The 26,305-nt window shown below is 46.6% G+C and overlaps 1 protein-coding gene across 1 annotated transcript in view; it reads right to left on the reverse strand.

Moving 5' to 3' along the window:
* LOC138267177 (uncharacterized) overlaps positions 1-26,305 on the reverse strand; it is a 51,093-nt gene that overhangs the window by 21,503 nt on the left and 3,285 nt on the right. The window contains exon 3 of the mRNA XM_069216028.1: positions 7,344-8,366. Within this exon, the coding sequence (XP_069072129.1) occupies positions 7,344-8,366 (1,023 nt within the window). The remainder of the gene's footprint in view (positions 1-7,343; positions 8,367-26,305) is intronic.

Below are 26,305 nucleotides of genomic sequence, written 5' to 3' on the forward strand. Positions count from 1 at the left end.
AATCACCCACAATCAGCGGGCCTTGTAGAAAGGTATAATTACACCTTGAAGAGCAAAATAGCTAAGATTTGTGCTGAGACCAACTTAAAATGGCCAGATGCTTTGCCCCTAGCATTAATGTCCATCAGGATGACTGCCAGTAGCAAGTCACGATTATCCCCCTATGAAGTTGTCATGGGGAGGCCAGCCAATATCTGGGGGGTACCACGACCAAAGAAGCTTTCTGAAGTGCAATATCCTTTGTTTGTAGATTACTGTAAACAATTGACTAAAGATTTGCGTTTGATCCACCAACAGGTCAAGGCCAGCCTACAGACTCCTCTTGAAGGCCCTGGTCACCCTTTTAAGCCAGGGGATTGGCTTATGACAAAGAATTTTCAAAGAACCAACAGTCTTCAGCCCAGGTGGCGGGGGCCAGCCCAGGTACTGCTTGCAACACAGACAGCGGTGAAAGTGGAAGGAAGGAAAAACTGGATACATGCTAGCCACTGTAAGCGTGCACCAATTCCACTACAGAGTACTCTAACAGCAGAATTACCATTGTCTCCTGATTACAGCGAAGTAGGGAGACAGGAAACACCTCCACAGGTTTCAAGTGCTATTTCTGCTCCTGCGGTGACACAGCAGCCCAGTGACGAAGAGTTGCTGTTTGAAGATCAACAAACTCATCGATACAACCTGCGTCCTCGCCCATCCAAATGAACAGAATTTTGAAGGTGCGTAAGGTGGTGACCCCTACGAAAAGCTACATTTACATCACCCTGATAGCTCCTAGCTTGGAATTGCAAACTGAGGTCTCTTCTGAATGGCCAAGGAATCCTTTGCTCAGCAGAATACGGCACGCCTGCCTTTGTGAAATACAGTTCCCCGCTTTCACCGCCACCGGCATTTCCGATGCCATTGATGTACCAGCATTAAAACGAGCTATCCTCACTGTTGTTACGCACACTTTGGGCGACGAGGTTGTAAATGACTGTGATGACTAAAATTCCAGCATGAACACGGGTGACTAGCCTGTGCAACGACACCAGAACATTGGTCAGAACAATTGTCTCAACGAGAACACAAGTATAGTGGGATGCAGCTTGTGCAACGCTATTCAATCAGTGGGTAAATGGAGTTAACAGTTCTGTGACTGGCGAGAAAAAAAAAAAAAAAAAAAAACAAGTACCAGTTCTACGGAAGCGGCCAGCCATTAGGGTTGGTGCGGTTTGTAGTCCCAGCGGTAAAAAAAAAAAAGAAAGGTGCCCTTTTTCTGTTTAATACCCAAGCACATCACTAATCTGGTTGAAAATTGCTGGCCTCCGCCCTCATTTTGCTGAGACACTGAACGAAACTGACAAACTATACTGAAGACTAACTTTGAAGTATTGCGACTTACTCACTGGGAGTTGAGACTCACCAGGAGTTAAAACTTGAAAAGGAGAAGCTAAGGGACCTAGGATCAAGCCAACCTCTATTGTCCTGGACCAACCAGTGCAGCCTAACTGCTAGAGTGTAAAGCACGGCGGTGCTGAACCCTAGTGGGTGTGAACATTGAAGGAAAAATTTACTTATTTGTATCTATACGTATATGATTATTAGTATAGTGATATCAATATTTTGCATTTACATATTTGGTAATTGTGTGAGTATATTTTTGAACACGCGTAGGCGGTTGAGACGAGTAAAACGGTATCATAGAAAAGTTGTAGGACCAAGGAGAAGAGCACAATAAAATTATGAAGATATATCCATTTGGCAGGACAAATATCCCTCTAGAGAATAGGGAAGAGTGGCCTTATAACTATTTCTACAAAACCATAATGAAGTACCTAGTGACCCTTATGTTAATATGTATAATGTCCAGTGGTGTTGCATCATTGTTGCAAAATCCTACCTTACATCCATTAATAAAGGTTCATGGAAAATTAGCGGAGACATTAAGTCTCACTGACTGTTGGATTTGCCGGCACTTGTCTAGACACCCCGAGGATCCTATAGGCCTTTATGAAGTACCAGTATCACCAAGCGAATATGAAAGAGGGGAAGTGTGTCTTGTACCAAATACCACTTGGAGATGTGACCAACAAGAATATCAATGGTACCCTAGGTGTGCGGTGCTCCCTAATACCCAGGCAGAATACAAGCTCTCCCCGATGCCTGGAGAGAATGCCACACTTAAAATGTTTCCCATATGTTTTGGTACCTATTTTTATGGGCAAAACCCAGAGGCAAAATACATGGGAAAGATCCCTCCTGAACAGTGTGTTTACACTTTGTTATTTGATATAAAAACAGGGAATTGGGATCTTGAAGGAGAGGAGAAAATAGACAGAAATTGGACAGCGTTAATTAATGGGACTCATCAAAATTACACTGTGAATTATTGGAACCTGACTGTGGGAGAAAATGAGATTCTAGTAGATCCAGAAGGATTGTTATATGATCCCTCCAGAGAACAAGATAGAAATGGGAAAAATTCACCTGTAATATTGTCCCGGGTTTTCCTTGGCCCCCTCTGGACGGCTAGATGTTCATATGTTGCACCCTGGGCAAATGTATCATTGCTAAATACAATCTGGGAAGATTACAAATATTGCAATAATTCTGAGCATGACACCCCAGAGGGTGTAGGATTGCCTCGAATAAAATACAGCATTATAAATTCACAAATCCAGGGAGGCATGTACTTCGTATGTGGAAGAACTGCATATAAAGTACTGCCTCTAAACTGGGAAGGGATATGTTCACTGGCATATTTGGCACCCAACATTACTGTGATATCAAATATATCATCTTCCCAGCCCCTTAACATGGGGAGTTTTGCACATAGGTACAAACGAGGGACACCCATACTGGAGGAGCGAAAGAACTGGGTATTTCAAGTATTACATGTTCTTATTCCCGGATTTGGAATTTTCGATTTGCAACTGGCAATGATGAATATGTCAGCTGAATTAGCCATTGCATTTAATGCCACCAGAGAGGCCATAGGAAGTATACAGGTAGAGATAAACTCTGCAGCCCAATTGGCGATACAAAATCGGCTTGCCCTAGACTTGATTACAGTACAACAAGGAGGAGTATGTGTTTTAATCCAACATCAGTACCAGCAAAAGTGCTGTTATTTCGTCAACAAGTCATCAGAGATAGAATTGGATATTGGGAAAATAAAAGAAGCAGTACAGGTATTTGAAAAGGGGGGCCAATATGAAGGAGGCGATTGGAGTTTATCATGGTTATGGTCTTGGTTTGGGGGGTGGGGCTGGTTGTTTAAAGACATACTTTTTATAATAATAGCTATTGTATTAAGTTGTTTATTAGTGCAGTGCTTACCTGCTCTCTGTTCCTGTTTAAAATTGTGTAAACTTCCGCCAGTGAAAATACTAGAAACCAATCGAGCTATGATGCAGAGAGAAGAGATAACTTCCCTAATGGCTATTGACCCCACTGTCCTCACTGCAGATACTGGTTGCTCATACCCATCGGTTGTTTATGTCCCCATGAATGCAAATTTCAATGAAGTGGGAGTAAAATTCAACATATATGAGGAAATTTAGAACTATTCAAACGTTTATTATGTTCAGAAGAAAAAAAAACTCAAAAAGGGTCGATTGTTAGAATTCATTTTGAATTGCTTCGTTTCTTTTACACGTGTAAGTTTGAGCTTTTGTTGTCTCTGAACGCACTGTCTATCACATATGTTATCTTATGTATATTTGTTTAGGTAAAATAAGCCTGGTTCCACGCCATGGGCTTGCAGCTGGTTTCTTTCCCTAACTGGGGCACTGTATTCATTATAATTGTGTGTTCAAATAACTAACTGACCTCGGCTGTGGTATTTTGGGGAGGGAAAGGCTGATATCTATACCTTTGAACAACGTAATCCTTTGAAGGGTCTCAAGAATGTGGGGAGTCAGGCAGCTGCAGAAGGGAGGCAAGGACAAGACTGGGAATGGAACAAGTGTGTGGATACTGATTAACTCCTTAAAAATATCTGTATGACGTATATCATTAGTTACACATTTTATGTATCCTTTGATGTATGAGTATAAATATCACTGTTAAACGCTTTATGTCAGCACACTTTACTTCGGGCCTGGGATGCCAGTGGTAAACCTGTCCTCTTTGCTGCAGCAAAAATAAACAGACCTTTGGTCATTGATTTTTCACTCCGGCTCTCCGTGTCAAAACTCCTTTGTAAATGCATTTGTAAGTATCTGCAAATATGTGCATTTGACACTACCTATTTCTGCGGGGTGGGGTGCACCTGCGTTTTTGGTCCAGGGCTCAGCAGCCATCTAGGGAAACCTACCAAACCCAGACATTTCTGAAAACTAGACACCCGAGGAAGTCCAGGGAGGTCTGACTTGTGTGGATCCCCCAATGTTTTCTTACCCAGAATCCTCAGCAAATCTCATATGTAGCTTTAAAAAAAAAAACACTTTTCCCACATTTCTGTGTGGGATTACCGCACCGGGACAAATTTCCTACCACCCAACCTTCCCCTCAGTCTCTTGGTAAAAATTATACCTCACTTGTGTAGGTGGGCCAAGTGCTTGTGACAGGGAAGAGCCAAAAACATGTCGAAATTGAGGGGGAACCAAAGTGGGTCCAAAAGGGCAGTTTATAAAAAAAACATTTTTAGGCTGACAAGTGGGGCAGAATTTGTATCAGTATAGATGAGACAATGCTGGGTGGTAGGAATTTCGTGGATTCCTGTACATTCCGGAAGGTCCCATCACAAAAATGTGGGGAAAATGTGTGCTTTCCAGCAAAGTTGCAGGTTTGCAGGGCATTGTGGGTAAGAAAATGGTGTGGGGTGCATGTGAAGCACACCACCCTGGAATCAACCAGATGTTTAGTTTTCAGATGTGTCTAGGTCTTGTGGATTTTTTCTACATGGCAGCTTCCCAAAGTAAAAAAAAAAGTGCAGCCCTCACCATTCCAAGTGGGACGATTTTGAGAGTTACTAAGCTCTCATGGCCGAAAGGTAAAACACAAAACAAAAATATTCAAATGTCCTCTTGCTTGCCATGAGATAAGATGTTTTAGTGTGTGAGGGAGAGCTGAAAGACTGTTAGGCCCTTCAGTTCGGGTGGGGGCATAACCAGGCCCATACTGGTTGGTAGCCACCACCCTACTATTTTCTTTTATTTTTTTTATTCCCTGGCATCTAGTAGACTTTCTGTCTCCCCGGGGTGTGGATTGGGAGTAATTGCCCAATCAGACCCACAGGTGGGCAGAAAAACTTTGGCCCCATTTATTTGGGGTGGGGGGTATGGCCATAGCCCAACCTCGATTTTTTTTTTTTTTTAATCTTCCTTGGTCTCTGGTGGGCTTTCTGCCCCACTTGGGGGCAGATGGGCCTTCCAAAAATAGGCCAGTCTTCCGGCAACCGTGTGCCTAGACGAGACCAGTTCATCCCGGGCATGGGAGTGGGTTTGCCATTGGTGTGAATGGCAAAGCCGAACTGAAAGTGAACGCACCATCCTTCCAGTTTGCAGTGGCAGGCTGGGAGCTATTTTGTACCTTGTGACACAAACGGTGGCACAAGCAGTGCTGCAGCCCTCGGTGGACACTCTGCCTTACATGCCCTGGGTACCTTGGAGACCATACACTGGGAACTTATAAGTAAGTCTGGCTGTGCCAACTGGGTGAATCCAATTCAACATATATTTTGCATGGGGTCAGACCACTGGCACTGTGGTCTGGGTAGCAAGCCTCAGTGTACTCTCATATGCGAAAAAACAAAAGCATTGGTCCAAACATGTGGGGGTGAACATGCAAAAAAGAGGCATTCCCTTACAGTGGTACTGCCAAGATGTCTGTAGGTTCCAAAAGGTACAATGATGATGGAGCCAGAGAGCATTTTTTATGAGCTGACCAACCTTAGCACTTAAATGGTATAGGCATATGATGCCCATAATTAATCAGAAATAAATGACTCTAACCGGGCAGCGGAGGCGTAGGGAAGACTGGGGGTTATGCATCAAAGAATGGTACAAGTCAGGTTAGAGTAAAAAAAATTGCCTCTAACCTGACTTGCGCCATATTTTGACACACAACCCCCATGGAAATGACTCCTGTCTTAGCAAAGACAGGAGTGATGCCCCCCTGCCCAGTGGCCATAGTCCCTGGGCATGGCCATTGGGCACAGTGGCATTTAGGGGGGCCCAAGTTAGCCCCCCCCATGCCACTTAAAAAAAAAAAATTATACTTACCTGCACTCACCATGGATGGGTCCCCCCCATCCATGGGTGTCCTCCAGGGGTGGGCTAGGGTGGCAGGGGATGTCCCTGGGTGCATGGAAAGGAACCTCTGGACTGCTTCCATGGTCTTCCACCATGGAAAAGTGCCCACAGGTCCCTTAACACCTGCCCTGACCCAGGCGTTAATTTTTGATGCAAATCGGGATTTACGTCATTTTCCAGCTCCGCCTCCCAGCCGTGCGCCATTTTTGCCCAGTTGGATAAATATGGCGCACGGGTGTTTAAGTCATTTTTGGGATGGGAACACCTACCTTGCATGTCATTAATGCAAGGCGGTTTCACGCATCCAGAAAATTACCCACACTGAGATATTTTGACGTTAGCGGGGTCTAGCGTCAAAGTAAAATATGGTCGTAGTTTTGCGCCCCAAAAAATGACGCAAATCAGGCGCAACCAGAGTATAAATATGGCCCTAAGTGTTTCAGGTAAGACTGGTGTGTAATAGAGGTTGCAAGTGGAACAGAATCAGTACAAGGGAGACCAATCACATACAAATATCAAGATCCAATCAAAAAGGATCAATGTATAGTAGTAATCAAGATCATGATGTTTAAAATTTCACAACTGGTCAAACATAATGGAAAAATGTTGAAAGTGAAGCTCATGAACAAAGTGTGGCTCATAACTGTTCCAGTATAAAAACTAACTCCAGTGATCCTGTTGATAGTACTTTATTAGCAAGCAGAAAAGCACAAGCCCCTGCTGAAGCCTGGTAGTTAACTGCTCAATCTCTTCCTGCAACTCATCTAACACATCTTCCCTGGCAATAAGTACAATCACAACATTCAATATAGAACTATACACAAGGATAAGCACCAGCACAGAGGATACATAGCACCTAGACCCAACAAAAAAAGAATTAGATTCCTATGACCAATCCTCCATCACCAACAACCAAGATTCAACAAGGTCCCTTGGTTTAATGTCAAGTTCAGGTTTGAGAATTGTTGCAAAATAATTCACCTGGTGACCAGTTCAACCTTTTATCTTTTGTTGCCTCTTCCAAAATCACCAATATTCAGCTAAACCAACAGGACTAAATTCCTCTTCTTAGGTTGACCCTGCCCTCTTATCCAGTTTTGTGCTCACCTTCTTGGGCTGGAATGCCCTCTTGAGCTTGTTCCATATGGAATGCACACCAATACTGATTTGCTCCCAGAAACGTTCATCTCTTGGCTCTATACTGCTGATGTGGGTGCCCCCATCCTTGTTGTAACCCAATTCGAGCACAGCGCACTGGTAGTCTTCACCAATTGGGCAGTCGATGTGCTCATGATCACACTGCCCTAGCTTGCATGGTGGGCACATACTGTAGGTGCAGGCCACTCTCTGGAAACGATGCCGGTCCAAGTCTTGATTGCTAAAGGTGACGTCACCATTCACATAGGACAGCTCACGCACACGTGCCATGGACCCCCCAGCACAGTTACAGATCCAGCTGCTCCATGGTTGCCACAGTTCGTCGGGAGGGGGCATGGGATCTCCTGTTTGAATGACTGTAGTTGTAAGTGTAGGTGGTAACAAAAGGGGTGGGGTCACCCCACTTGTGCTGGCCGTGGCGCTGTCCATTGTGGTGCTGCGGTGAGTCGTTTTGGCGGTCTTACCGTTGGCCATGGAGGCCGTGCTTATCAGGAGCAGCAGGATGGGCCTCATGGGGCAGGGACCAACGGGCTTCTCATGAGGAGCCGAAAGCCCTCGATGACCGGTAGCCTCAGGAGAGCCAACAGGCCATGTCACTACCAAGTTGCTTTCACTGCGGCCAGACTTAAATCCTCTCCCCTTGTTCTTTCGGCCGTCGGACCTCTTAACGGGGCTTCCCCTCGGAGCCTCGCGCCGCCTCTTTACGTTTGAAAGGCCGCGGTTGGGATTGGAGCGCGAGGCTCCGTGCCACCGGCCGCCTGTGACGCTCCCGCGCTTCCGGACAGTCACGTGACGCGGGCACGTTCCGGCTCGCGCTCTCACAATGGTCTGACGAGACGGGCGTTCGGCTTCCGCGCGAGGGGCAGGAGGAAGCACGCGGTCATGCAAGCGCCGCTGTGGTCCGGAACCTGAGGTGGCCACTGGAAAAGGTGACTGCCGTAGTGGCGTAACGAAATTGGAGCCCTCCACCCCCTGTAGACAACATAGAGAGACTCACTGAGGGCAGGTCCTGTGCTGAGGGGGGCGCCTGGAGCTCTTGGGGGTCTGCTCCATGGGGGCTGCGGGGGCCTTTGTTACGCCACTGATATGCAGAGTTTTCTTGATGAAATGTGGCTTGCTCGGCTGCCTCTAAAATGCAACAGGATGCATCCTGCACTACTTTATGAAGCTATCCCCATGTCAGAGACCTTAGAGTTGGCTCTTGGAGGTATTTTCCCATTTTTTTGTATTTAAGTTTTTGCAGTTTTTTGTAGTGCAAACTCGACCCACAGTCTCAAGAGCAGTTTACAAGACAACAAGAGTACATTACATACAGTGCTTTAAATGGGTCGGTACTGAGTACTGGCACATTTTTATTTTGAGAGGGACAGTACCTGCACTTCTCATGAAAAACGTAATACCTTTCATTGGAGACTACTGGCACTTCTCAGAAACGAGCAGGTACTCTAATACAGAGTGCCCGCACTTCTATTTTTTCCATTTCAAGCACTGATTACATATAAATATATAGGAGAAACAGCCGCCCTCATCCTCCTCGACCTCTCGGCCGCCTTCAACACTGTCTGACACCGCACCCTAACATCCCGCCTCCGCTCCACCGGCATCCAAGGACAGGCCCTGAACTGGATCACCTCTTTCCTCTCTAACCGCTCCCAAAGAGTCTACCTCCCGCCGTTCCGCTCGGACCCCACCAAGATCATCTGCGGCGTCCCACAGGGCTCCTCGCTCAGTCCGACTCTCTTCAATGTCTACATGAGCCCCCTCGCCGACATCGCACGCAAACACAACACCAACATCATCTCCTACGCCGACGACACCCAGCTGATACTTTAAGCTAAATAGACAGTATTTGAGGGCAAACGTCAGAGATTATGTCCTTGATTTTTTGAGTTTGAGAATTATGTGCATGTCACCCATGTAGTTGTAGCAGATTAACACAAAAATACTTATAAGGTCTGGTATCAGGTCCATTAAAATGTTGAAAAGTAGAAGTGAGATGACAGATCCTTGAGGACCTCCTGTTTTTGTGCTTCAAGTATGTTGTGAAAAAGGGGTATATGAAAGAGATAGATACTCTATTTAAGGTAAAGGAATCCAAGTAAGAACTTTGGTGTCTATACTCACTTCTTTGAGTTTTATAAATAAGTAATCTTGGCGTACTGTGCCAATAGCTGCAGAAAGATCCAAGAGTAGTAATGCACTATTTTTGTCACCTATTTTTAGGTCACCCCATATTGAGATCAGGAGCAATTCTGTACCTTTTTCTTGACAGAGTCCCGTTTGCCTGTCTTGAGAGCGGATGGTTTTCATTGACGAATTCAATAATCAGGAAAAACTGTACCCTTTCCATATGTTTGCCAAGAAAAGGTCGATTGGAGATTGTTCTTTAGTTGTTAGGATCTTGTGGCTCCAGGTTGTTCTTCTTAAGGTCTATGCATATGTAAGCTTTCGTCAATTCCTCATGTATTTAATTAGTTATTGGTGACGTTTCTCACTGGGATACCTGCAGGTGTCGATAGAAGAATTGTTTTGAAGATTAGAGGTGGGGAGAGGTCTAATGGGCATGAAGCAGGGTTGCTGACTTTTACTTGACTCCCAAATTTTGTAATTTCTTGAAAGAGTGAGAAAGATGGTGCCTGATTTTCGGCATAGATGGTTTCTGGGTGTACATTTACTTTCACGGTTGCTAGCTATGAATTCAGTGTCAGCTTCGGTTTAGCCGTGTTTTGCAAGCTTATTGCAGAAGTCTTGCGAAGGTTGGCCAGAGACTTTCCACTTTCTGGACTTCAAAAATAATTTTATGGCGTTCCTCAGCTATGCTTTAGTAATGTATTTTTTGGCCTTTTTTAAGGATGAATTATGCAATGTATTGAGTTTGGGTAGACGCAGTTTATCTTGAGGGTTCTTGTATTTGTACCAGCTCCGTGGATGTTTTGAGATTTGTACTTTTATTCTTTTAACTTTTCACCCAAAGAGTTTATTTTCAATAGGCTATTGTCATTGACCCAGAAAGTTTCTCTAAGGAATTTATTGTCTTCAATTGCATGTTTGGGGTTAGTTGAGATCCCAATTCTTGCATGTTTATTTTGTTTCATTGTTTGGAAATTGCTGAGGTATAGCAGAATTCCGTTGATATTTAATTTTGGATTTTTATAGGAAACGTGATGATGTGATGGTTAGTCCAAGTGACTTGTGAAATTCTTTCAACAGCAATTTGTTCTGGTTTGGGAAAGATGACATAATGTACGACGTGCTCTGTGGGTAGCTCAGGAAATTATTGATGTAAGTTGTATGTGTTAAACCCGGGGACAATGGCTTCTGGTTAAGACACGTTTGGTTTATGAAACCAAATGTTTAGGTCAACAAATACATCTATGTTTGAGAATTCGGTTGAATCAAATCAAATCATTAACATTTATAAAGCGCGCTACTCACCCGTGCGGGTCTCAAGGCGCTAGGGGGAAGGGGGGGGTCACTGCTGCTCGAAAAGCCAGGTTTTGAGGATTCTCCGGAAAGCGGAGTGGTCCTGGGTGGTCCTGAGGCTGGTGGGGAGGTTGTTCCAGGTCTTGGCTGCCAGGAAGGAGAAGGACCTCCCACCCGCCGTGGAGCGGCGGATGCGAGGGACGGCAGCGAGCGCGAGGCCAGAGGAACGGAGGAGACGGGTGGGGGCGTAGAAGCTGAGGCGACGGTTGAGGTATTCCGGTCCCTTGTTGTGGAGGGCTTTGTGTGCGTGGGTGAGAAGTCGGAAGGTGATCCTTTTGCTGACTGGGAGCCAATGCAGGTGTCTCAGGTGTGCGGAGATGTGGCTGTTGCGGGGTACGTCGAGGATGAGGCGGGCCGAGGCGTTTTGAATACGTTGCAGGCGTTTTTGGAGTTTAGCGGTGGTCCCAGTATAGAGGGTGTTGCCTTGGCCAGGCGGCTCATGACGAGGGCGTGGGTCACGGTTTTTCTAGTGTCGGCGGGGATCCAGCGGAAGATCTTGCAGAGCATGCAGAGGGTGAGGAAGCAGGCGGAGGACACGGCGTTGACTTGCTTGGTCATGGTGAGAAGAGGGTCCAAGATGAAGCCGAGGTTGCGGGCGTGGTCTGAGGGGGTCGGTGCGGTGCCAAGGGCCATGGGCCACCAGGAGTCGTCCCAAGCGGACGGGCTGTTGCCGAGGATGAGGACTTCCGTTTTGTCAGAGTTCAGCTTTAGGCGGCTGAGCCTCATCCAATCTGCGACGTCCTTCATGCCCTCTTGTAGGTTGGTCTTGGCGCTGGCGGGGTCCTTAGTGAGGGAGAGTATAAGTTGTATGTTGTCGGCGTAGGAGTTGATGATGATGTCGTGCTTGCGTACGATGTTGGCGAGGGGGCTCATGTAGACATTGAAGAGTGTCGGGCTGAGCGATGAGCCTTGAGGTACGCCGCAGATGATCTCGGTGGGGTCTGAGCGAAACGGTGGGAGGTAAACTCTTTGAGAGCGGTTTGAGAGGAAGGAGGCAATCCAGTCCAGGGCCTGGTCCTGGATCCCGGTGGAGCGGAGGCGGGTTACTAGGGTGCGGTGACAGACGGTGTCGAAGGCAGCCGAGAGGTCGAGGAGGATGAGGGCGACTGTTTCACCGTTGTCCATCAGGGTTCTGATGTCGTCTGTGACTGAGATGAGGGCGGTTTCAGTGCTGTGGTTGGTTCTGAATCCGGTTTGTGAAGGGTCGAGCAGGTTGTTGTCTTCCAGGAAGGTGGTAAGCTGTTTGTTGACGGTCTTCTCTATTACCTTGGCAGGGAAGAGGAGGAGCGAGATGGGGCAGAAGTTTTTCAGGTCGCTAGGGTCAGCCGCAGGTTTCTTTAGTAGGGCGTTGACTTCGGCGTGTTTCCAGCTTTCGGGGAAGGTAGCAGAAGAAAATGAAGAGTTGATGACGGCCTGGAGGTGCGGGCGATGATGACGTCAGCTTTATTGAAGATGAAGTGCGGGCAGGGGTCCGATGGGGCGCCGGAGTGGATAGAGTTCATGGTGATTTTGGTTTCTTCAGTGTTGATGTGGGTCCAGGCGTTGAGGGTGATGGCCGGGGGTGTGGGTTCGGTGATGCTTGGTAGGGTCTGGTGTCCGAAGATGTTGTGGAGGTCGCTGATCTTGCGATGGAAGAAGGTGGCGAGGGAGTTGCACAAGTCTTGTGAGGGCGTGACGGAGTTGGCGTTGGGGTTGGAGAACTCTTTGACGATGCTGAAAAGTTCTCTGCTGTTGTGGCTGTTTTTGTCCAGTCTGTCGGTGAAAAAGTTCCTTTTGGCTGCGCGGATCAGGTGGTGGTGTTCGCGGGTTGCGTTTTTGAGGGCGGTCATGTTGTCGGCGGTGTGGTCCTTGCGCCAGGCCTTCTCGAGGGCGCGACATGTTTTCTTCGATTCTTTGAGGGTGTCAGAGAACCAGAGAGTTTTTTGGTGATGGCCTGTTGATGCGTGCGTCTGAGGGATGCAAGGTCGTCTGCGCAGTTGGAGATCCAGTTCGAGAGGCTGAGGGCTGCGTCGTTGGGGTCGGTGGTGAGGGTAGGTTGGTTGACGGCGAGTGCGGAGAGGAGTTGCTCTTTGGGGATTTTGTTCCACTGTCGACGAGGGATGGGTTGAGTGCGGAGTTGGCAGGTCTCGCGTCGGAATGTGAAATGGACACAGCTGTGGTCGGTCCAGTGTAGAGCGGAGGTGTAGCTGAAGGAGACGTGTTTGCTGGCGGAGAAGATAGGGTCAAGCGTGTGACCGGCGATGTGGGTGGCGGTGTTCACCAGTTGCTTGAGGCCGAGGTTGTCGAGCAGGGCGGTGGTGTTGGAGTCGTTGTTTTGTTCCAGATGGAAGCTGAGGTCGCCTAGGAGGATGTAGTCCGGCGAGGGCGTGCGGGGAGACGAAGTCGGCGATGGAGTCGCTGAATGGGGCGCGCGGTCCGGGGGGACGGTAGACGAGGGATCCTCTGAGGGTGGTCCTGGGGTCGGTGCGAATCTGAAAATGCAGATGTTCAGCGGCGAGAGGGGTGTCTTCGGTGGAGGTGGTGACGCTGATGGAGTCTTTGAAGACGATGGCGATACCTCCTCCTACTTGGTTGGTGCGGTCTTTTCTGGAAATCTTGTAGCCTTCGGGGATGGCGGTGGCGATGTCTGGGGCCGACGAGGCATTCATCCAGGTCTCCGTGATGAAGGGGACGTCCGGTGCTGTGGAGTCCAGGAGGTCCCAGATTTCAACGGCGTGCTTGTGGACAGATCGAGCGTTGACCAGGAAGCATTTGAGGTGGTTGATGGCGCGTGGGCTGGTGGTCGTGGTGGTTGCGTGGTGGAAGATGCGTTTGCAGGAGTTGCAGGCGAAGGGTCCATGGGTGCGTTTGGGGTGAGATCTGATAGTGCATCCAAGAAAGCATATGTAAAGGCTCCTGCGGTTCTACTGTAGTTGCAAAAGTGTACCTTTATCAGAACTGCAAATACATATTAGAATGGAGTATATCGACACACCTATGCTCCTTAAATGTAATGGTTAATAATAGAAGGATGCTGTTCCTCCAGAGAAAGGGAAAATGAGAAAAGAGCAGCTGTCTATCGGGACTGGGAGACCGGCTGATCAACTGGTTTGGGGACAACCTCCCTTATAGGCAATTTCTTTGTCTTAGACAGAATTGCAGCAATTCCAATGAAAATGACCTGCAGGCCACTAAACTCAGCACCAGCCTTAGAGCCCTTAACTATCCACCCCCTGGACCGTCACTGAAGCAGCCAGAGGGCTAGAAAAAAGCAACAAGCAGCATTCTTAGACCCCACAACCAGGACCAATGACAACATCACCACTTGTGTTACTACTTTTACTCCTAACTAGAACCGTATACAGAGAATTATACAGAAACATTGGCCTATTCTACATTCAGGTTCCCTCCACATCCTCCTTCCATGCTTTGTGTTTAAGCGCACTTAAAACTTTAGAGACATGCTGATATACACAGATCCCAGCCAGTTCCGAGGTTAGAACAACGTCCCCTTTGGTACCTCCCACCTGTTACAGGTCACTACCTATGTGTTTCATGTGGGGTATGCAATCTCACAAAAACAACAAATGAAATCAGGCTAGATTTTTCACACACATATGGACGCAGAGGTGCCACACTAATTGCAACACCAACAACTGCGTATATCAGTAACACATGGGGCAAACGAAGCACCACCAACATTAGTACACATTTCTTGACAAAAACAATCATACCCCAGATGACCTCCAGTGGAGCATTCTGGAAGCACACAATCACTGGGACAAACAAATCCAGTTCCGGAGGGAACAACACTGGGTCTTTCGCCTGGCCACTCATATTAGCTGCCTAAATGACAACCTCCTCTGGAGTGAGTTAGATATGTGACGGATCAGATTCCTTGGATCCACACTTGTTACTGATACTGTTACCATTGGGTGACAGAATCTCTCCTCTTCACACCAGCCCACCGTGACATCTTCTGCCACACTCACCACAGGGCTACATGATATACTCTGCTACACCCAGCGTAGGGTTACATGACAGACTACTGTGTTATCACCTGGACTACTTCTGACACCCAGATAACCCATACTGCCAGGTGCATATGTCACTAACATATTGATATTTACAATGTGACCACAATAGCTGGCCACTTAAATACATTCTCTGTTTTTATCTTACCATTCAGGACCAATCTACATTTGTAAACCACGATCAGCAAGACCCATTTTTTCATAGATATTTAGATCATTTTTGGCTTGTTTATTTGCATCAAGACATATTCAATATATAATATGACCTGCAACACACTCCTTTTCCCCATTTTTTAACTTTACGACCTTCACTCCAATATGGCACCTGCATTCCTATCTAGGGCCACCAGGCTTAGCAAAGACATGCTCCGGCCAGGGCTAGCACACATGTGCTGAGTATGGTAACATCCACACTCATGGCAGACAGCGTCTGAACTTCATCAAGGCATTCCTACAGAAGGAAAACATTACATCAAGCGAGTGCAGACATGCTTCTTTATTGCCACTTTACCGTCATGGAGATTAGAGGGTAACAATGACATTGAGGCATTCAAAGCCTCCCTCCATCTCTACCAACATGGCAGCCATATTTTGGGAGCTCCTTGTGAGCCGGTGTAGTGATTGCTAGCCTCCCCTGGCATGCTGCACACCTGAAATTGATCCCAAGCGCTCACCTGAGATTGAGCCCGGCATACTCAAAAACCCTCTTCCTGGCATCCTTATTACCTCCAGGCCTGCAGAAGAGGGTAGGTCACGGGTAAGTTACTGTGTGGGACCACGTCAGTGGTGACAAAAACTATGCGTGTTTCTTTTTATATCGTTTTTGAAAGCTGCCACCTAATTTGTACATCTATGTCTACCAGTTTGTTTCCACACCTAAGCGCAGTCTTCTGCCACATTCCTAATGGGTAGAATCACTACTCTAATAGGGTAAGATCCCTATTAGCTGCATTTGTGAATGCAACCCTATGATATACCACACAGTAGGAGTGGATTTGTTGTTGTGTTTCCACATGTGTTCAGTTGCCTGTTAATTTGGTTTAATTGTGCATTCTTCACTGCTGGGCGATAATGCACCCTCAGCATATTTTGTAGCTCAAGTTAAGACATATTAAATGTATTAAGGGTGTGTCAACCCGCCCAGTCTGGTGACACACTTGATTAGCTGTCTCTTTTTCTCTCAACCAGTTCGAATTTCCGATGTTCTGTACCACAGCAGGTACAGTTGACAACAAATTTTGCTTGGGCACATTTATTAAAACATGCCTTCATTCCCAATCAGGTGTAGGGTAGGCGTCATTTATTTGGTCCTGACAAATTGCTTAAGATCCAGTTGGGCCACAAGGCTTGAAACATGTTGGCCCAACTTCACATATTTTAAGCAGCTTTTGATTCCTATTTGTTTTAACAATTGTCAAGGGGACCACCCTATTAACTGTCTCTGGAGCCCCTTAAATATTTTTTAAACCACTTACTGCACCCCCTACACTCACGATATCCTCTCTTGCATTCATCACTACGACTACCAAATCAGAAGATCTCTGATAAAGAAACTCCTTGAGGGGCATGTTTGTCACTGCAGCGCCAGTCCAGTGAGGAGCAGCCCAATGAAACCCATCTGGGTGTGTGAGGGCAATCACTTCTGATTAGTCGGATTCCCTGATCCAGATGATCATCTCCTCTCCTGGTCCCAACCGACAGCTTCTCTTTTCTAATTCTCCCTTTCTCTGGAGGAACAGCAATCTTCTGTGTTTAAACAATTACCAGTAGGTCAGCTTCATGTCCTACTGAAGCCATATAATTTCCCAAGCAGGTATCTGGATAAATAATGTGTCTGACACCATATCCTTCATTGCATCAAAAATGTTGTATTTGATTTTGTGCATTTGCCAAATGTTCATCACCATACACTTTAGGTGGAGTATTTGTGGAAGGATGAGTTTATTTCTGGGTTGCCTTTGATGTCATATATTGACCCGATTGTTAATGTGTAATTATTTTGGATGGAATGTGTTCCTCGTGTGAATCAGGTGAATAGGTAGGTAGAGTGGATGAACTGATGGTTTTTGTGTTGTGACTTTCCTTCTACTCAATGTCCTGTTCAGGCAGGTTTCCCGGAGATTTAATGGGGGATTTGTGGGAGGGTGAGGATGATGCAGGAAGTGTTTGTGAAATTGGTGTTGGTGGAAGATTATGTTTTAATATTGTTTTTAATCCTTGTTGAATGCTGCTATGACATAGCACAGGAGACACAAATACGTTAGTGGTGATTGTTTTGTGTGTGCATTTACTGGTAATGGATGGAGTCTGAGTAAGAGGTGGTGGGTGATTGGAAGAGACTAGTACAAAAGGTTCTAGTTTTGGATTCAGGATCTTTAGGGTGTTGAATGGGGAAAGAGATTGTGAGAGGGCAGATCTTTAGTCTGTTGTGACAGTCTAAATTTTGAAAGTGTCAGATAAGGAAGGATGTTTTCAGTGACCAGTTATTGGTGGACAGTGTGAGAAAAGGCCTCTTTTGTCATGGTTAGCCCGCACATTTTGCTTGGTATTTGATGTAGTCCCAAAGTTATTAGTTCCCAGGTCCCCTGCTAACCTGGTTCCCTGGGCCAGATCTCTTTCCCAGAACTGTTGTGATGCATTTGCACAGTTGGGAACACCTTTAGCTGCCACTATAAGTCCTTATGAAATCATACTTAGGTACCTAGGGCATGGGGTACTAAGGGTAGGCCCCTGAGGGCAGCAGCACAGATTTTGACACCCTCCCCAGCCAAGCCATGCATACAGAACCACCCAGCACTGCCATTGCAGGCTGGGTGTTCTAATGCAATCCTGAGAGAAACTCGACATGGCACACAGCCAGGCCCTGTCCACTACACACTGCATGCACTACAGATAAGTCACCACTCTGGCAGGCCTTCCAGACCTAAGGCAGGGTGCACTATTTTGTATGTGTGGGAACAGATGCATGAACAATATGTCCATACTGTGTCCTTGCCAAACCTGGGACATAGTAAGTGAACAGAGCAGCCATTCTAATACACGTGCTGGACACTGGTCAGTACGAGTTTTACAGCTACATGGTAGCTGCTCTGAACCCTGGGTTGTTTGGTGTGGTACTGTAATCTGGCAGTCAAAACAACAAAGGGTTTGTGCTGCAGAGAGTTGGCCCTACTTATCCCAAGGACAAATTAGACAGGAAATTGTGTTGTCCTTGACCTCTAAACAATATGTTCTGGGCGCTGGGCTATAGGAATTCCACACCCCTGATCTGGGACCACAGTATCACAGTCCAGGCTGGAGGGGCCACCTCCAGTGAGGCACCACGAGGCGTGAGTCCCAGGTGTGCGGAGGGAGCACAGCGTTGGCCCCCCCCTTCCGGAATCTTCCTCGTAGCAGCCACATTGTTTAGCCTGAGGACCCCCCCTCCCAACAGCTGTGACTCCTCAGGGGTCGAAGTGGGGAGCCACCCCTGGCTGACACACAAGGCGTCAGCTGCCTGCAAGGCTCAGCGTCCACCCTGAGCTCAGGGGGCAGGAGGACCTCCACGCACGGGCCTCACAGTGCGGACCCCGGAAGCCAAGCGCAGTGCGCACCACAGTGCAGGCATCATCCACCTTCGGCCCCACTCACCTGATTCTCCTCGTTGGGAGGCAACGTAGCCTAGTCTGAGCCTAGGAGGCCGCATGGGAAGTCAAGCAGCAGTCTTAACCAGGGACCACACCGCAGCCTCTGGCAATTGACCCAGGCTCCTCTTCACCTCTTTGGGCCCCCCGCCAGGGCCTCCGCAGCGCTCGCGCTCTGCACACAGACAGCTCAGCCAGGACCGGAAAAGTCACCCCAGCAGGACGCGCTCCCGCTTGTCCCTGGGTGCCCCAGGCCCGAGCGGACAAGGCCTCACTTTAGGTGTCTCACGCCAGACCCCTCTGCAGCGCTGTGCCGACCGGCTCCACCGGGGCCCGGACACTCCCCTACTGCATCATCTTTGATCAGGGAAAAATCTAGTCGGCCGGCAGTACGCTTTCAGCTGCTGCGGTGGAGACGGAGAGGCAAAATCTGCATCTCACCCATCCACCATTTGGCTATGCCCCCATTCTTGTATTTTAAAGGGGGCCACGTGGCTCCCCCTCCCTGAGCATATTTACTATGGCCTCCAAGGCCATATATATTTTAAAGGACAGGGAGGCCACCTGACCCCCACTTCCTGAGTCTCTTCAGGTCCTGGGGACCCCCAGGGCTATTTTTGTTTTTAATGAAAGTGGAGAGTGGCTGCGTGACCCCGCTCTCCCCGAGCCTTATTAAGCCCTTGTAACCCAATCCCAGGGCCTTTTTTTTTGTTAAAGAGGAAGGCGTGCCATGTGTCCCTCTCCCTGAGCCTTATTAGGGTCTGGGGACCCTCATCCCCCAGGGCTGTGTTTTTTTGTTCTTTTTTTAAGAGGGGGGGCCAAACCACCCCCGTCCGTCCCTCTAAAAGACTCTGGGGACCACATCCCCAGGACCATTACTTAAGTTTAAGGGGAGGTAGGTCGCAGAATCCCAACACCACCCCCTCCCTGAGCGTTAAAAAGGCCCTGAGGACCCCATTCCCCTGGGCCATGTTTTTTTAAAGGGGATGGGTGCACAGCCTGTCTCCAAGCTTTTTCTGGCCCTTGGGACCCCATCCTCCAAGGCCCACATTATTATTGGACGGTGCCCTGGTGCCCACCCAGGACATCCACCTACCCTTGTTATGGTCTGCAGGGGAAGCCCCAAGCCGGCACTGCTCGTCTGCGGGGAGTAGCTACTCCCTCCGGGTGGGAGCAGACTCTTTATCTGTTTTCCTGTCCCCATCAGAGCAAGTAGGGAAATAAATCAAAAGTCTTCTCCATGCCCCCAGGAGAATTTTGAATACTTCCTTCCACTGGGAACAGATTGTAGAATTTATTGACACAAGTTTCTCGACAACACCCAGTTTGGCTTTCGCAGAGGGCACAGCACGGACACAGCTCTTATTAAGGCCACTGAGTAGATCAGACAGGCCTCTTGATGAGAAAGGGCGGGCTGCTCTTAGCCTTGCTTGACCTGTCAGCAGTATTCAATATGGTCAATCATGAGCTGCTGCTGGCCCACCTGGATGACATAGGGGTTACCGGGGCAGCCAGGGTCCTACTGAAATCCTTCCTTTCTGATCACCCTCAGGAGGTTCGCCATGGCGAGCTTGTTTCACCATCATTTTCCATTCTTTGTGGTTTCCCTCAGGGCTCCTCCCTTAGTCCCACTTTTTTTATGTATATGTCTCTTAGTTGGCCATCCTTATTAGATCATTCGACTTTCCGATTACATCTTAAGCAAACAACACACAAATTTGTCGTATTCTTTTCCAGTGGTAAAAGTAAAGTTGGGACTAGCTTCTGCGATTGCATGTGGGCAATCAATTCATGGATGTCTAATACTGAACTCCAGCAAAACCGAAGTTCTACTTCTTGGCACTCATCCCATATTCTAGACAGTTTCTTGCTGGCCACAGGAACTTGGCCCGCTCCTGGTACAGGTCAACAAAACCTGCAACTTGGGAGTTCTTATGGATATTAGATTATCCCATGCTAACCATTTTAAAGCTGTAACTTCTTCAGCTTTTTTCTTCCTTAGATCCTTGAAAAAGATTATTTCATTCATCCCAGAAAACCTACAGAAACTGGTAGTCACTTCTGTGGTAATGTCTAAATTAGATTACTGCAATGGCCTGCTTATGTATGCTCAACAAGCCATACTAAATAGATTACAACTTCTGCAGAATGCTGCAGCACGCCTTCTCCTGAAGACACCTGAGTTCCAATCGGTCATGACACAGATCAGTAAACTGCACTGGCTCCCTGTTCAGCAGAGGGTGGTATTTAAACCTCTTTGCATTACCTGTAAAGCACTTAAAAACCAAGGCCCAACCTTCTTCAGGGAAAATGTAAAATATAACAGACCAAGAAGCTTCCCTAAGATCAGCTTCCAGCAGGCTGGCAGCGGACCCTAGTTGCAGGCGCCTATCCTGGGGTGGTAGATGTTTTCTTCAGGGTGCCACCAAGGCTTATAACGTACTACCAATCACAGTTAAATCAGCTCCAACCCATTTAAGTTTCAGGAAAGCTTTGAAAACCTGGTTATTCACTACTGATTTAGATCCATCCTCTCCTTAGAGAATGTCTGCTATTCTTGGCACTGGGACCTTACCAGTTAGCTCTCAGCTCAGCTCCTAGACACCCTCGGGTATTGGTTGCACTTTATAAATATCCTTAACATAACATTTTGTGTTTGCTCCCGTGTGGAGGAAGATTAAAAAATGCTCCCGAGCCGGTGCGGCCACTGAAACTAATATGTCGTGGGGTGGGCCCCCGGGACATAGCTAATGAGCCAGCCCTGGGGATGGGGTGTCCAGGGCCATAAAAGGATCAGGAAGGGGGGGGCACCCGTCCCACCCCCTTTTTTTATTCTATTTTTGCCCCGGGGTGGGCTCCTCAGGGCCTTTGATGGCTCAGGAGGTGGTCCACGCTCACCCTCCCCTTTTGATAATATTCCGGCCCTGGGAAGGGCTCCCCACGTCCTATAGTAGCTTAAAAAGGGGGAGGGGCGAACAGCCCTCCCTCCCCTTATTGAAAACACCCTGGCATTGGGATCCCCATGACCCAAATTGGAACAGCCGCAATATTTTTTCTGATCCTGCAGGAGTCCAATAGGATTTTTTTTTTTTTTTTTACAAATTCAGGACAGGGGGTGAGGTTCTGAAGTCCTTTAATGGCTGCCAGCACATTTTTCTGATGTTGCTGGCAGCTAATTAGAGTTGTTGCTCCCATGGGAGCTCACATGTGGGCAGGATGCCCCATGGAAAATAAAGCTCCCTGGGCCCATCAGAATGCTCTACTTTTGAGTTGGAGCTCCCCTGAGAGTCTTTCAAGAATCTTGTGGACCCCTGCTGAAGTGATTTACACCAAATTACAAAAAGCGAAATCTGCATCTCAAGATCTACTTCCTGACAAATTTGGTGTAATTCCCTTCAGAAGTTTTTGCTTTAGCCCTTTCTAAAGAAGTCAATGAAAAATGTATGAGGATTTTGCATTTTGGAACCCCCCCCCTTTTTTCTTGGTCCCCGCTTTACAGATCACCCTGAAACTTTCCATGCATAAAATAGTCAAAACATAGCACATTTTTTAATGTTTCAAAGAGATTTGCCAGACACTTTGTTCTGATCTCCCTGCCCCAAAAGGTGCTAGCCCTCCATTGGGGCTACGGTTGAAACTGCCGATTTAGTCGGCGGGGTGGACTGGCCTATGCTGAAGCATGCCACTACTAAGTGGGTGAGGCCTTTCCATCCCTAAAGGGGATATACCTTTGTGTAGGACAAAGTACATGGTGTTAAGCAAGATTTGGTCAGATATCAAAAGTGGCATTCCGCCCTACATTTTGTGTGTTTGCGTAATGGATTAGGAGTGAGTGGGGTGTGTAAGTGTTGTTCTCCTATCCCTCTGAAGATATATTTTCCTAACTATAATGTCCCTGTAATCTTTGTTTTTTCAGTGAATTTCTAAGGTTTTTTTAATTGTTTTTCCTAATTATAAAGTTCCTGTAACATTTTTTCAGTGAATTTCTATGTTTTAAAAAAAAACTCCTAACTGTAACCTGTAACTTTGAGAGTGGGTGTGTGAGTGCCTGTATAGGTGGGTGAGTGGGTGTATGAGTGGTGGTATGGGTCTGTGAGTGGGTGTGTGAGTGGCGCTTTTCAGTTTGTGAGTGGGTTTGTGAGAGGTCGTGTGGGTCTGTGAGTGCCTGTGTGTGTCTGAGTATGTGTGTGAGAGAGTGGTGCTATGGATCTGTGAGTGGGTGTGTGAGTGCCTTTATGGGTCTGTGCATTTGTGTATGCGTGCCTGTTTGGGTCTGTGAGTGAATGTGTGAGTGCCTCAGCAGGTCTGTATGTGGAGCTATGGGTTTTTGAGTAGGTGTGTGAGTGGGTCTGTGTGTGGGTGCCTGTGGGTGTCTTTGAGTAGGTGCTTGAATGATTAGTGGGTGTGTGAGTGCCAGTATGGGTCAGTGAGTGCCCATGTGGGTCTGTGAGTGGGTGTGTGAGCGCGTGTGTGGGTCTGTGTTTGGCTTTAGAAATGTGTGAGTCTGAATTGGGTCTGTTGAAAAGTATGTAGAGTGTGTACATGAGTGGCTTGTAGCTTTGCCTATGGATGCCATTAGGCTTGGTGGTATGTGTGCCCTGTGTCTGTAGGTCTCGTGAGTGGGAGCCTGTATGTGTGGAGGGTTGTGTGTATCAGTGTCTGTGTATGCAGGGATGCGTCTGTGTGTGGACATATCTACGTGTCGTTTTCTTTCTGCTTATGTGTATGCATGAATGATCCATGTCAATGCATTATTCATATTAAAAAGACCGGTTTAGGAGGAAGACTCTTGAATATTAAAGGAAAAAAAAAAAATTTACTCTTCTGCCGCTTAAAAAGTCCTCACTATAATTCAAGTCAATGGGGTGGTTAATTACTCTTGATTTTTACTCCCTCAGTCTCTCCTTAGGTTTTCATGAATGTTAGCATGTATGAATGTATTCATGTTGTTAGTTTCTGTATGCATGCACTGTATGAAAGCCAGTGCTGTTGGCTTAATTAGTGCCAGCTTTATATTGCATTATGTTAACATTATTATTAACAAGCATTTGCAATGCAACGGGTCTTGCGTTTGCTCGTGTTAGAGCTGATAGCGTTGCAAACTCCTAACCCGACTTTTCACCTATCGGCAAAAGTGCATTTATGTACGTAACCCGAAAAAGTGCAATTAACTGTGTAAAGCGCTCTACTTCGGCCAAGTGAAATCGCGTTAGGAAAATAGAGAAAAAGTAGTCCACCGGCTGGACAGAAAAACAGCGAGCCTCGCATGTTTTCTGTACTTGGTCGATGCGCTCGAGGAGGGCTAGCCACTGGAAAAGCCATGACGTATGCATGCCTTCGACTAACGAAAGCAAGTAGATTTTAATAGGCAAGCCCACGAACCAATAAAAAACACTGATGTGACGTCGACAGGGCTCCGAGCCCTTTTCTAAAACCTTAAGCGTCTCGCGAGCTCGACCCTAAAAATAGAATAAGTAAGTACCTGGAGTGGAAAAGTAAGTAAGCAAGGTTGGATGTTTTTTCATTTTTAGGGTTGAGTCTGCGAGTACACGTGCTTGCGCATGCGTCTCGCATTTGAGACTCTGTTGTGTTCAGTAAAAGGCTTGAAGCCCGCCTGTTGCTCACCATTTGTTGGTTTACGTGGCACTCTTTTTTAGCCCTTTGTAATTCGTCAAGGCACGTCCGGCATCATTTCCGTTCCTCTGTGTGGAGCAGAGATCAAGCACTAATTGATTTCAACTTAATTAGTGCCCGTCCGCTGCTCCCGATGTGATTGAGGTACTATTTTTTTCTAACTTCCAGTGCCTTGCAAACAGAAGGGTTGTCACTGACAAAAAACATGCCCAGCAGGACAAACAGAATTGCAAGGTTGTATTTTTTAAAGCTAACTTTATTTTATTTTGTTAAGTTGTCTTTTCTCAGTTTCCACTCAAGTTCTTTTTTGTTTTTTCTCGTGGGCTCTGTTTTCAAAAGATGACAGTTAACTTGTTCGAAATCTGCGAGACCTATTGCATTGCAAATGCTTGTTTAACTTTATCTTGAGTAAGGGGTGTTATTGTTTCAAACTCTCCTCCTGCGTTAATCACTGTTCTTTAAATGGCGACCTGGAGATCTCATTGGCATTTTGCCTTCGAGGTTCTTTAATTTTAAACAAAAAGTGCCAAAAACCTAAAAAAGAAGAAAAAATTGCAATGTCCCGTACGAGGATCAAACCCACAACCTTGGCGGTATTAGCACCACACACCAGACAAAACGCATTAAACCAATATGAATATAATCTAAAATGACACTGATAGTGTATGGTTTGTTTTGTTGTAAAAGCTTATAAATGACTTGCAGTAGCAAGGACTTGCACCCCACCACACGAAACAGTCAGCTGGAACGAAAATAAGCCTTTGTAAAGTTAACAAGGTGGTCGGACTATAGCATCCATCGCTCACACTTGCCTGTTCAGTGCTATGTCAGTAGCATTTCTTTGGTGTGTGTTTTGTATAAATTGTCTCGGACAGAGTAATGTGTGTGTACATGGAGATTTAGCAGCAGTGGATCAGATCACTGGTTATTCACATACAGAGAAGTGTAATAGGTTAGTTAGGAGGATGCATTTGGTTGGCTGTAGGCACTATTGTGGATTGTAACATGATTTTCACCACGAGGTCTGCACGTATTTCAAATTTAAGACCGCAGTAGGATAGGGAATCTGGGAATGTTAAACAAAAAAAAAAAACACACACGGGCAAGTGAGGTCTGAAAATCTATATCTATTCTTCTTGGTGCAAGAGGACAGAGGCAAAGATGGAACCCCGAGCTGTTATAGTCGTGAAGTGGCCCCTTCTAATGCGCAACTCCTATATAGTCAGGACTAATTGAGCAATGCCACTTTGCACTCTGGGACTTACAGTTTCATAAGCACCCTTAGCAGAACGGTTTTAAAACAACTAGTATTCAAAATGCTGCTGACTAAAAGGCCAGACTTGCCTAAAAATGTCATGGAATGCTCAGGTGCACGTGTCAGCTGCAGTGGGGGGAAGAAGGGATGACAAGAATAGAGCAATGCATTTGAGCACATGAAATCATCTCCCACAAATAGCAATTGATAAATAATATTCCCATTTACAACGCAGCTCTTCAAAAACTGTAAATCAGAATATCTATTTAGTAGAATCGTTGAAATAACTGTCCAGGCACTTTAAAATTCAAACGTTCCTTATGCATTGAAGCACAATCTACACAGTTCTAACAAAGTTCAATTATTTATAATTAAATATGCCCCTGGGACCTGCCCTACCTGGGGACTGAGTTATAAGGAAGGATGGGAGCCTGCACTTTTTACAAAAAATGTCAGTGATAATATTCACTGGAAAAAAATAATTTAAAAAAATGTCTTTTTGCCATTTCAGGGTCCTAATGGAACCCCAGGAACAAAGCTAAGTTGTTAAGGTATTCCTACCCTGCCTCCTTTTCTTTTTTTCACATTTAGTTTTTTGGGACTCGGTTGAAGCTGAGTCCCAAGATGCCAGCCAGCACTTCCTGGTTGAAGTGTTGGCAGTCAATCAGAGCCCTGCTGATCCCTGCAGAAGCTCGTTATTATTCGCAAAGGCTTTGCGACCACAGATATACAAATTGTGATTTCCTTTAATATCTCACAAATTACTGAATGGATTTACACCAAATAATAAAAAGCACAATCTGCGGAACAAAATGTAGCTTTCTGCCAAATTTGATATAATCCCGTCTAGTGGTTCGGGCTGTAGTCAAGTTCAAAACTACTATGGGAAACACACTTTTTTTG

This window comes from Pleurodeles waltl, chromosome 12 (genome assembly GCF_031143425.1).
Source record: "Pleurodeles waltl isolate 20211129_DDA chromosome 12, aPleWal1.hap1.20221129, whole genome shotgun sequence".
NCBI classification, from domain to species: Eukaryota; Metazoa; Chordata; class Amphibia; order Caudata; family Salamandridae; genus Pleurodeles; species Pleurodeles waltl.